This window comes from Kryptolebias marmoratus, linkage group LG15 (genome assembly GCF_001649575.2).
Source record: "Kryptolebias marmoratus isolate JLee-2015 linkage group LG15, ASM164957v2, whole genome shotgun sequence".
Classification (NCBI taxonomy): domain Eukaryota; kingdom Metazoa; phylum Chordata; class Actinopteri; order Cyprinodontiformes; family Rivulidae; genus Kryptolebias; species Kryptolebias marmoratus.
In genome coordinates this window covers 4,863,822-4,877,073 of record NC_051444.1, presented here as the reverse complement: position 1 = coordinate 4,877,073, position 13,252 = coordinate 4,863,822, and the positions used below count along the sequence as shown (strand labels likewise).

Below are 13,252 nucleotides of genomic sequence, written 5' to 3'. Positions count from 1 at the left end.
GGCGATAATGTGTTTTTGCTTATGTGTTTGTACATCCGCCGTGTTAGCAAAATATCTCATTAACCACTCAGCAGATTTTAATGAAACCCTCAGAAAGGAATCATTGGATACAAATCAACAACCTATTCACTTTTGGAGCGATTGTGAGTCAAGATGGTCACCACAGCAAAAAACACAAGCATGGCTATTACTCAGTCAGTTTTGCAGATACTGAGCTAAAAAACTGGTGTCATCGTAACAAATATCCGTTGTTAAACCCTTGCCAATAAATATTGTAGTGAGTTGTGTTAGCAATGGAAGGATTTTAAGGAAACGTTCAGAAAGTAATCATTTATGAACATCTACACCTGGGTAACATTTGTAGTCAACTCCATTCAAGATGGCTGCCACAGCCAACTGCCCTTTGAAAACACAAAAATGACTATAACACAATTTTGCAGATATTGAGGTAAAGTTTAGTGTAGTAGTAGCTGAGAGTCATTCACAACACATACTCTGGGTGCTAAAACATCTTACAAGATATCATAAGATTGCACATAACATCATTTACAAGGTATGACCAAAACAGCTGTAACTCCCTCCCTTCTCATCATAAGATAATCTTAGTTTAACAGTCTGGCATGAAAGGCAGTGGGAGTGCCAGTCCTTTCATTTTTACAAAAAATGAGAAGAAGGATGTTGCATTTTTAAACCAGAAGAGCACTTCCAAACATACATTCTTGTTCATATATCACTTTAATTAACTACATTTTGTATTTCTTGCCTTCGCAGCTCCTGAATTGCATCATGGACATGGTAGAGAAGACGCGGCGTTCTCTGACGGTGCTGCGCCGCTGCCAGGAGGCCGACCGGGAGGAGATGAATCACTGGATTCGCCGCTACAGCGACGTAGAGGAGATGAAAAAAGGTGGGAGCAACGGACAGCACTGCCTTCCTCCTCCTACTACTACTCTTCCTCCTCCTACTCCTCACCACAACTCCTCCTCCAACACAGCTAGCAGCAGCAGCGAGTCACTGCCCATAGGAACTTCCTCGGCTGCTGAAAGGCAGACAGGCAGACAGACAGGTAGACAAACACACTCAGGGGGTATGTTTGGCAAAGCAAAACACTCACAGCAAGGTAGGGCTCATTTGAAAAGCTGAAAATGCCTTAATGTGCCAATTTAGACACAAAAAAGTCAGTTAGATGATCATATTTTTCTGCAAATTTGAGCTCACACTTTGCCTCAATACAAATCCAGCTGCAGCATCTTGGATTTTTAACCACCTGATTGTGCTCTTATGTTGACAGCTTCCTCATTCATTGCTAAAATTTGGATTCATTTCAAACTGCTTATTACTTCTGTGAAAAGGTTAAAAAAAGTGCTGGCAGCTTATCAACTGATGTTGCCAGACATACTCTGTATTCGTCCTAAAATAGAACTGGAAACTAGATTTAGATGGATGTTTTATCTTGGAGTTAGGTTTCTGTTTGTGTGTAACGGAACGTGTGCCTGCGCTTCTGTTTCAGAGATCCACAGAGACTTCCTGCATCGGCCTCCCTCAGGATACCTGCCTGAAGAAATCTGGAGGAAAGCTGGTAAGAGCCGAACATCCTCCTTTTTATTGTCTTCATACAACTGACCGCACACAGACTAACAAAACACACATCATCACTCTTCGTGGCCCTCACCCGGGCCACAGGAAGAGACAGACAAAACTGAGGCCTTACAGCTTAAGGTCCATCGGACCAGAGGATTGGAGGCCCTCTGTGTCATTCGGGCTAAATGCTCTCCATTTGTCACCACTATGAAAGGCCACTGCAGTTAAAGCTGCAGTGAAAATGCAGTCACAGGGCCTACGGTGGGCCGCAGCAGCACAGCGTGGAGCTTAACAGGTCTTCACATTCTCAAACACCTTGTTTGAAATCACATTTTATACAACCCCCAATTGGAACATAGTAAACATATAAAATATTAAAAAAGGGAATTGTACCTTTTTTAAAAAATTTAAAAAATGCGTTTTTTACGTTTACAGCAGCAATACATCTCAAAAAAGTTAAGACAGAGGCAACAAAAGACTGTAAAAGTATGTGGCACAAAGAAGAAACAGCAAGAAGAGCATTTGCAAGAAATTAAATTGTTTGGTGACAGGTTAGAGAGACTGAATCTTTCAGAAGTAATGACGGGCGAACATTTACCAGAGCAGAGATTTGCATCTAATAATTGTGGAACAATTTCAGAATAATGTTTCTCAATGGAAAATTATGAAGTCATTTAATATCCCATCATCTTCAGTTCATAATATCAACAAAAGGTTTCAAGAATCTGGAGAAATCTCTGAGCTCAAAGAACAAGATTGAAAGTCAGATTTACTGTTCCATTGTGACTAAAATATGGGTTTATGAGATTTGCAAACCACTGCATTCTGTTATTATTTACATTTCACACATACCAATTCTTTCAGAAAGGGTTAGTCTTTAAATTTATGACTGATGCAAGTCAAACTCAAGTAACTTGGACTCATATTTTGAATGTAGCCAAAGGGAAGCAGGTGGGAGTGCTGCATTGCATGGGCCTTCCAGTATACTGCACAGTAGACAGAGCCCATCCCAAGAGCCGTCTGGCTCAGCCCTGGTTCCACCTCAGTCCCAGCACTATTATGTTGCACTCATACTCCAATACCCTGCGGAGGAGAGATGCTGCTGCTGTCGGCAAAACACTGTGCTGCATTTTCACCAGCAGAAAAGGCTCTTTTAATTGCAGTTGTTTTTCATACAGGTACCACAAGCATCCCGCTCTCCCCAGCACTAAAGCACCTCCAAAACAAGCAGGGTGAGTAACATATCTCACTCCCAAGATCTCACCTTCAGTGTTTGTGTGCATATAAAAATATATGTGTTTGTATGTGTCACCTCTATCTGAGCAGCCAGGTCTCCTAAAGCTGCAAGCACCTCTTGCCTTTAATTAAAACCAGACACGTATTCTCCGGTCTGGTTCGGGTTGAGAACTAAGATCTGAAGTGCGAAAAAGCAGACAGAAATAACCCATCTCAGGGACTTGCCAAATCTCTGTGGAATTAAAACGTTAATATTGCTGCCCCCGTGTTTTCCATTAAGTGCTAATTGCCCCAGCATCTGCTATGCAGTCTCCTTGATAAGAATTAATTAAATTTGCAAACTAATCTTAGTGGTGCATGCATTAGGCCAGATAATTGAGAAGCTTGGAATAATGCATGTTGTGTTTGCAGAGGAGAGAAGAAAAAGAAAAGGGGTGTTGGTGGGGGTATAAGAAAAAGAAGAAAAAAAAAGGAGCAGAAATGAAGCGTAAAGGTAGAGAAGGGATGACAGAATGACGGAAAGCCTTGAGAAGTGTGACTGTGTGCTTACAGGATTTATAAAATATCATTTTTTTTAGCATCAAGCAGAGACATGCATATAAGTTCACATGAAACAGAAGCATACAACCATGTGTGCACAAGTCTTTTTTTGGCACTGTAGTTTGAAACAACTGAGTGGAGCGGCAAGGAAAAGTGACAGGTATTTATGAGGTTCTTCTCAGACAAACATGGCGAGGAGGAAATGGGGAGAGAACTGAATCAGCCTCGCCTCCTTGGTTGGTCTAACACACCTGGCAGTCCTTCTGTATGAGCATTATTTGTGTCTTTATGTACCTCTGTTTACTCTGCACATCTGGAGGAAGAGCAAGCTGTATCATTTATTTTTTTGAAAATGTTGCTGTCTTTTTAAAGAAAATTAGGAATTCATATTGGGGAGCGCAACACGCTACATAAGCATTTGATTAACGACTCGTGTATATTTGGCAACCTTTTTCACAGGTGAATAAAAACCTTTGAGGAATTACGTGCTGTAGATTTCTCTATTCACTTCGTGCCAGAGATGAAAGATGGCAAAATGTGTCAAACGGAGATGGAAATTTGTTTTAGTCTGCCTCCTGGGAAGGAGTTTACACACTTACCTCTTGAAAAATAAAAACCTCTTCACTCATGCAGAGTGCTTATGTTAGAAGAACACAAAGAGCCTGAGACAAAGTCTCCATTGGAGGAAGTCCTGTAGTGGAGATATTAGAGCTAACTGCTGGAAATTCATTCACACTTTGCAGCAAATTCTGTCAAACAGTTTATTCATTAGGAGATCAAAACGGAGTACCTGAAAGTGTTGAATGCACCTCCAAGTTGGCAACATTTGCTTCTGTTAACAAATAAAATTAGGTAATCATTAAACTCTTCTGGCTGATTGTTTTAAGTCTTGAATGTAGTATATCTGTTTGCTAAGCTGCAACATAATGGAAGCCTAATGGCCCTTAATAAAGGGTGGCAGAGCAGCCATAAGCACTAACGCCCCTCTGTCCCTTCTCTCTGTGTTTCTCAGAGGAGGCAGTGAATGAGGTGAAGCGGCAGGCCATGTCAGAGCTGCAGAAGGCTGTGTCAGATGCTGAGAGGAAGGCTCATGAGATGATCTCTGCCGAACGGTCTAAAATGGAGAGGGCGCTGGCCGAGGCCAAGAGACAAGCTTCTGAGGATGCACTCACTGTCATCAACCAGCAGGAAGACTCCAGTGAAGTGAGTATCACAGAAACCCTTTACTTTGCACCTAACCTTCACTACTCACTGGGGTCATCTTGTTCCCTATACCTACCAGTTTGTATCCTATTCTATTACAAAACTGTTAATCTTGAACAATTTGTTTTTATTCAACATTTATAGCCTTGACATGATAAAAAACATTGAAAGCCTTGCATTAGTTGAAGAAATACATATGACCAACCACCTTTCATTCCAGGGTATTAGACTAGGATCATCTTAAGTTGAGATATGAGTTTTTTGAATTGAGAAGGCTCCTCAAATGAGAAGCAAAACATCTTCAACTACAGAATAGAAGTCCGGTTGTTTTTGGTTTTTACCTTTTTTGGATTTACCATGTCCTAGATGACTGAGAATCTACATCAGCAATGTTATGTGCACTCTCAAGCCATATTGTGAGATGTCATGCTCGGAGTATGTGTTGTGAATGAGTCCTAACTACTACCACTCATGTTTTAGCTCAATATCTGTAAAACCGATTGAGTTATAGCCATTTCTATGTTGACTAATGTTGATTAGTTGTGATAGCCATCTTGAATCAGGCTGACACTCCAAAACTTAATCAGTTGTAGATGTAGTTTAAATAAAATCCATCCGCTGGTACAGACAAACAACACAGACAGAGATGAACAGAAACATTCTCGCCTTCGCCTTTCGTGACGGATTTTAAAAACCCTGAAGGTGTAAAACCTGTTTGGACATACTGAGCTGATAACCAGCTTATTCCAAATTTTAGAATGAATTAAAAAAATTAAAACATAAACTGTATGTTGAATCTGCTTAGTAGTACAGGCCCCAGTTGTCTGTGTGAATAAAAGCAGACAGATCCAGATGGTTGGAGCAGAGTTCCAGGCTCAGACCATTACAGAGCAGATGACCACCACCTGCTGGTAATACAAATCAGTTGTCTTGGGCCAAAAATCCCCATGTCGAGTGTAACCAAAAACAGAAGACCGGGCACATAAACTGCACCATAAACATTACTTCTTCAAATATTTAAATATGTTTTAATGACAAAGAAACTGCAATTTATAATCAGCCTGCTCTGTCTCTACTGTCCCCCCAGAGCTGCTGGAACTGTGGGAGGAAAGCCAGTGAGACATGCAGCGGCTGCAACACCGCTCGCTACTGTGGCTCCTTCTGCCAACACAAAGACTGGGAGAAACACCACCACGTCTGCGGTCAGGGCCTGCAGGGGCTGCCAGGGGGCAGCAGCGTCCCTCTAGGCACCCCCTCCTCCTCCAGCTCGTCGGCGTCCTCCAGTGCACCCCCGACCCACTCTGAGAGCTCTCCTCCAGGACCCCTGTCCCTAGTGGGCCAGAGCAGTATCACGGGGGGTGGTGGCAGCGGCAGCGGAAGCGTCTCTGCCAGCCCCAAAGAGAGCAGTTCCAGCAGTGCCTCTCGCTCCACAACTCCAGCGACACCCGCCCTACTGGACGCCACCTCTCGCTGACGTCTGCTCCTTGCTGCGCACACTGAAATGACAGTGGCCACACTCCACACAAAACCAAACTGAGGAATCTCCATTGCACACTGCTCCCTTTCCTCCTACCCCCAATTAATTTTTCACAAACTTTTCAAAAATAATTTGCTATTAACACACCGTTTTTATTTTATTTTTTTCACCTTCTTCTTGTCTAACCTTTTCTGCCTCTTTTCCAACCACAGCCACAGATACAAAGATTCCAGCCAGGGGTTCATTGTAGTGTTAAGCATGCATATTGCAGTGTCTGTTATCTCGTCATAGAAACATATCAAATGTGTTTGCTGAGCTTTGACTTGAAGATGTGCCCTCAGTTACAAGCACTGTAAATGTCGTCCACGTAAGGACGCAAGAAAAGGGCTGTGAAAAGGCAGCATGGATGAGGGATGACTAGGCCAATTAACACTTGGATAGGATTTCCCTTTAATTTAGCACTAATGGAAGAACAGCAACCAGCCCCGAGCTGTGCACTAACAGTCCAAACAGCTCGCTGTGGCACTTCTAGTCTTTAACAAAGACAGGGCAAAGAGCATAACCTTTTTTTTTTCTTTTCAAATGTTCGAGGGAAGGGGTAAAGCCTTGATGTGATTAATTCCTCAGAAACACAGCTTAGTATTTATTAAAGGTTTCTTTTTGGCTTTAAGGGAAAACAAAGACAAGTCCAAATATTCTAAATAAAGAATAATAGTGATGCTGAGAAAAATGAATTAGTTTTAAACTGCTAACTACCTTGCTAGCGAGCCAAGAAAATCTACACCGGACTCACCTCTCTGCAACCCTAACGAACCCAAATAAATTCAAAAATGATCAAAAATAACCTGATCCAAACCTTTGTATGACACTGCCAAAGTGAAAACGTGAGCGATGAAGAGAAGCACTCATCTTATAACCAAACGCAAAGCAACAACACCTCCTCAGCAGAAAAGCCAGCCCTGAGAGGATCGGGCCTGGAGGAGCTGCAGAACATGACCCAGTGTCCGGCAAAAAACTGTGACCTGCTTGGATCTGTAGCTGCTTCTTGCAGTTCGGACATTTAAAAAAAAAACTATGGCGACTCCTCAGTGATGGCCCAGACTAGTGAATATGGACAATGCTGTGAATTTGCCTACAAGGAAGGACTTCTCGTAACTGATGGAAACCCTGCCACAGTGTGGTTCTTCTGTGAACGGAAGAGAGGACAGAACACAGCCTCAAAGGAGACGAAGAAACATTTAACGGCAACAGAACTGCCAAAAAAAAAAAAAAAAAACCTCAACACAAGCTTGAAAACATTTTGGAAGGTGTTGCATATGGGAAGATTGTTTGTAAGCTGTTTTTTAAAGCTAAAAATGAGGAGATATTTCAAGGAATTGCTCTTACTTTTACATTCACTCCCTCCTTTTTCCAAAGCACGACTAACATTTGACAGAATAAAGGGGGAGGGGTGCACACATCGTTCTCCTCTCTTTCTACCTCCCCCCATCCCACACCTCCCTTCCACGCCGCTCTTCCCCAATGACTTGACTCAAGTCTGTCCCGAACCCAAGCTGGCTTTGGACAGAGCCACAAAGCAGACACACGGGGAGGGTTGAACCTGCTTGTAGATATTGTTCCTCCTCTCATTTTTCCATTAATGTCCTTTATTGCTGATGCCACATGTGCTGCCCTTGTGTATATCCAAAAAATGGACTTTGCTTTTGGGTTGTTTACCTTTTGTTTTCATCTAAGTTTGGGCTGAGTAGTGAAGACAGAACAAGGATGCTTGTTTAGAAAAGGAAGCCTCCACATTGTACTTATTCTTTGAATTGTTGTATCTATATCAATGAGATGAAAACCCCCTTCTTGTAGAATATTTTGTATTGCTCGCATTGTAAGACAGTGAGAGGACGGAGGTGCAATATGAAGAGAATTCAGCTACTGAATGGAACCTCAGCAACTGCCCATAGGGTGTCATATAATATAGATACATATAGATATATTTAAAGTAACATCAGTAACTTAATGTGAATGTACATAGTATTTAAAAAGGTCCAAAAATATGTTTGCCAAATAACAAAAACCTTTAAAGTTCGGAATATGATTTTCTCACAGTGCATTTGTTTCTCAAAATTCTTCACCCATCAAAACACGTTAAACACTTTCGTTTAAATCTTTCAAAATAAAGTGTCATGTGAGTCTAAGTTGAGGAACCTGTTGGTGACAGAGGCAAAGTATCTTCAGCATACATAAAAGGACTAAACAAAAGATTTAGGAATTTTTTTCTTTCTTTTATTTTTACGTTTTGTTTGGCTCAAGCCCCACTGTAGTAACTGTAGCGATCCTCTCTCTTGGTCCTTATCAGTCTGTGCGTGTAGGTTTAAAGGTACTCATTGCAACATGATGAAGACCTGTCCAAAAGAATCATGAAGCAAAAAACAAAATTTGCACAATGTTTTTCTCATATTAATGGTTAATGTGTCCTGAAATTAAAAATTAGCAAACAAAATTTGTGTCTAGATGCCAACTACCACATGCATCCGTTTAGCTATGAGAACAGATGTAGGGACTGAAAATAGGTCAGCACTGGTCAACGACTCCTTGTTTGCAAGAAAAAGCTGTTTGAGATCGAGAAAGCTGATATTTTTGCTGTCAAAGTATTCTTGCTCACATTTGTTCAGCAAATCATGCAGATAAAAGTACTTTGTTTACATTGAGTGCATACCCACATTTCAGAATTACATATCAATATATCAGGAAAACTACTGGAGTAAACTTTTTCAAACTGCACCGTTTAATATAGTTCAGGATAACCTTTTTTATGTTTGATTTTATAGTTTGTAATGGGTACCTTTAATTGATATTGGCAGGACTAGCCATTGCTGCAGGATAATATGAAATGCCAGTGTTAATGTTCAGATCTTTTGAAGTGGGATATTATGAAAAAGGTTATGGGGAACTAATATCTTACCTGTTGTAGACAGAGTGTAATTCTGATCAAACTGACAAGCTATATGCCAGTCCATGTGAGTTTAAGACCAAAGTGAATTGCTGCTGTTCTAAAACAACTTCAGTCTCAAAGTTTTTATAGTGCTTTATACGAAGGTTATTTTATAAACCTTTACACCACTGTCACAGTTATTTACATATAAATATGTGGTTATTTACAAGCACAAAATGCAGCAGCTCGCTGTAGCACTTCTGCAGTGGCAGTTCTAGGGGGTGGCACATAAGGGCAGCTGCCACCGGAAAAAAATATTTTGCCACCCCTGTTGCCACCTTCTTTGTAGGCTAGTTATATTTATGTACATTTTACACAATGTTAAAAGTCAAGGATATTTCTGCAGAACATTATTCTCTATCCTAACTCACTGATTTAGAATTTGCACACACCCCTCCTGAATTTCAAAATGGTTTTAACCACCAATGAACCTTTTCACAACCTCCCAACCAGCAAAGTGTCGACAAGATTGTTTAACAAAAACAACTGACTGTGAGTCTTCATTGAAGCTGGGAGTTGCAGACAAACAGCACACATTGTAATTTGCGTAATTTGTAGTCATAGATAAACAAACTGAATGCTACTCCTTGCTTTTCCTGCAGCAGTAAATTTTGTCCACCACTGCTGGAACCTCAGCATGGCACCATAAAAGTTTATAAAATAACATTTTCATGAATAATTTTTGATAATTAAGTTATTTTAAGACGGCAAAAGTCTGTTTTGAAAATGACATAGCTTAGACTAGCTATTAGGCTGTGAACTTGGTCAGAATTAAACTATTTCTCCAACAAATAAGATACTAATTGTTCATACCGTTACCATTTTTGAAAGATCTGAACTAGTCCTTTAAGCTACCATTAAAGGTCATCGTAATATTCTAAAGTTGCAATTAAGCTTTTTGGCTGATTATTCATATACTTTTTGAATAAAATGTAATTTGATCATAGGTTGCAAATTTCCAGAAGAGGAGAACCGCGTCACCTTTTTCAGTCTGTTTTTATTATTATTATTATTTTGTACTTTAAGCCTTTCTCATAAACTCTGTTATTAAATTAGGGTAATAGCTTTTATACTGATCCTTGTAAAACCCTACATGGCTGGCCTCATTTACACTTGGACCAAACTTGGAGGAAAAAAAAAACAAAAAACATACTTGTTCCTTATTAATCTGAAACAGGTTCATTTTTGTGGACTATTTAGACTAACTGAGACCTGAAACTCAAAAGGGAGATAAGCTGCAAGGTACCCCCACGTCTTTGTGTAGCATTTATGTATGTGTGTATAATTATCGTGTTATAGTGTTGACCTCAGTCCTTTTTGTGTAACATGCCTCGTTTCCCCGGATGCCTAATTTTTCCTCACCACAAACGCTCCTCACTCCCCCCTTCTAACCTCTCCTCTCTTCATGACACTAGCTACCTCCTGTGAGCATACAGCTAACCACCAGGAGAGGCTGACCTGGACTTTAAAAAGCTGGGCTGAGAGCAGACATGGACACTGACTAATCATAGATGATCACGCTGAAAGGAACTGTCATTACTCGTGATGTGGAAAACTGACAAACATACTTGGATTTAGACACAGTCAAGTCTTGCTTAAAACCAAACTGAATACAGAACCAACCACTATGTGCCATTTGTTGTAAAGGCACCAACCAAAGTACTCAGAATTTGCAGTTGTATGGTTGTTACATTTAGTAATAAAGCTTAGAGCTTAGCTACACCTATCTACCAAAGTAGGGCTGCACAATATTAGAACAGCGTATGGCATGCAATATTGTTTAATATTGCAATAAACCAACATTTTCCTCACTTTCTCTTCTGTCATCACCATCATCTAAACCAGGTGTGGGCATCAAAGCCAGTGAGAGTCTGTTGGTTTTACCAAATGTATTCTAAGTCTGCAGAAAGTGAATGCATGATACTTGAACTGTAATGGATTTATTGCAGTCCAAGCAGTCTTTGGCAATATTGATATACACTTTGATATTGCCCTGTCGATAAATTTTCTATATATTTTGCAGCCAAAGTATCTGAAGTACACACACTCAGCGTTGAGGAAAGAAGAGACTGGTTGCATTTCAGTCATGTACAATTCTTACTCAAGCAATCAAAGTACTTATTGACTACATATTGAGTAGTGCAGCTCTTTAAACAACAGAAGCAACTCCTTTGAAAAAGCTTGCCAATTGTGTGTTCTTACAAAGCCTTGCAGAGATAAAAAAAATGAATGTGTGATGAGTATGTGTGTGTGTGTCTTTGTGCTGGTTTGTGTGTTTTAGTTAAAGAAACACATTTTTCTTTATGTCTCTGTGCAAACTACTTGAAATCTTCAGAGCTTTAATGAAACATCCCAGACGAACAATTGTGGCACATTGATTTAAAAAATAATAAAGCATTGCTTTTTTTTTTTTTCTTTAACATCCACATCAAAACAACATTGTGATGACAGTTCCATTCAGCTCTGAGTGCTTTGTGTGTACCTCCTTGTCTGCGAGTAAGCCCCTCAGATAAACTAAACAAAGCCAAACCCAACAGAACATTTAAAGATGACCAAAATACAACTTTCTTCTTTGGATTTCATTCCTGTTGAGGAGTTTTGCGTTTTGTCCCTGCAGTGGAAATCTTCTCTAGGACTGTGTGGGATAAGAGGCTGAAATCTTAAAAGCTGTAGAGGAAAGAGCAAACTTTCCTTCATGGAGAGTCTTTGTCTTGGAATCAGGATACAAAAGATCAGAAAGATGTTTGTTTGCAGTCTGTGCTGTGGTGTCAATATTATTTCTGTTTTTTTCCCAAGATATAGATGGCAAATACATCAGGGCTCTGCTGTTGTGATTACCATCCAAGGATCTCCGAAGTTTTTCTTTAACCGTGTAGCTGATATGGGCAAAACACATGCTTAGAGAGGACGAATATAAGCAGGATGGCATTTGCCTCTCTCTGTCCCAACCCGAGCTCTGCTGTGAAGCTTCAGAGCTCATCTGATGTGACGGTGACACATCCTTCCTCCGATAACCAGAAAACTAAAGTGGCAAACGGTGGCTATAGCACTTGTTTTCCAAAAAAGAGAAAAAAAGAAAAAAAAAAACAAAAAACAAAACAAACAAAAAAAAAAAAGCCATGGCTCAGGATGGTCTTGTTTAAACCTTTACATAAACTGAAAAAAAGGGGTTTATGGTTTTATATGTGTAGGGAAGCATTCTATACTGTATTGTGCAATACATTATTACAGAAAAAAAACATGTTTCTGTAGGAAAGGTTTCAAGATCTTTCCCGCTTTGTTTCATACCCCTCCTCCGACAGTCCTGTTGCCATTTTTAGATGAAGTAAACTGTGCCAGAGGAATTAAATTCTGATTTGTATTTATTTCTTGCATGCTTTCCTCCCTGTTGCTATACTGCTTTTTAACTGTTCGCTCTGTTGGATGTGTGAAGCTGTAAAACATTCTAATTCAGGTTATTGTCTGTGTTGAACAATGTAACTGTGTAATTAAAACATGAAATGACGTATTCATCACTCCCATTGGTGTTTTTCCTCCTTTAAATGAAAGGATTATTCTAAAATAAAAACTCCAGAAAAAAGATCTGTCTTTGTTGTTCAACTCACTAACAGACTCAAATTATACACATTTCATCATATCATTTCACTCTCAGTTTTATGATACCAGCAAATCTAAATGCATCAAAAGCATACGCAACCATTAAATATATTACAGGAATTACATAAAAACATTATCATAAGCCATAAAGCAACTCAATATTCACACTAAACCTAATAAAATTGTAACAATATCTTTATATTACATTTATTTTTAACTACTTTGCCTTGTTTTTGACCAATTCTGACTTTTTTTCAAGTATTTTTTTTAATTGTTTAATCAGATGTTGTTCAAACATTCATTTTTCTGAAACGTTGTAAAAATATTGACAGCATCATGAACAAAAAGAAACACGCATCATGTGCGCCTCTTTGACTTTATGCAAATATTAACTAGGGGACTGTATGTTTTCTATCTTCATCCATGTTGAATATAACCCATAATGCAACAGCCACACACATGGGTAAACTCTGGTCATGTGACACATTGCATTGTATCTTAAAAAAAAGTAAAACTTAAAATTTTAGACAAATCTGATAAATCTTATTATTTTTATACGCCTGTCCTGAATGGATAACTCATTAACATAGAAATGCCAAGCTGCACAGGACACCTTATGGGTCGGGGGATGATCC

General features: G+C 39.6%; 1 protein-coding gene across 6 annotated transcripts in view; it reads left to right on the top strand.

Annotated features, from left to right (window-relative positions):
* cbfa2t3 (CBFA2/RUNX1 partner transcriptional co-repressor 3) overlaps positions 1-12,136 on the top strand; it is a 51,376-nt gene extending 39,240 nt beyond the window's left edge. For 2 of the 6 annotated variants that reach the window (XM_017442039.3, XM_017442071.3), the window contains exons 8-12: positions 772-1,066; positions 1,511-1,579; positions 2,760-2,813; positions 4,370-4,560; positions 5,648-12,136. In XM_017442039.3, coding sequence (XP_017297528.1) covers positions 772-1,066; positions 1,511-1,579; positions 2,760-2,813; positions 4,370-4,560; positions 5,648-6,034 — 996 coding nt within the window. In that variant the 3' untranslated portion in view covers positions 6,035-12,136. The remainder of the gene's footprint in view (positions 1-771; positions 1,067-1,510; positions 1,580-2,759; positions 2,814-4,369; positions 4,561-5,647) is intronic. The other 4 variants (XM_037979793.1, XM_017442063.3, XM_037979794.1 and 1 more) reach the window with 4 other exon arrangements.
* The last annotated feature ends 1,116 nt before the right edge of the window (positions 12,137-13,252 follow it).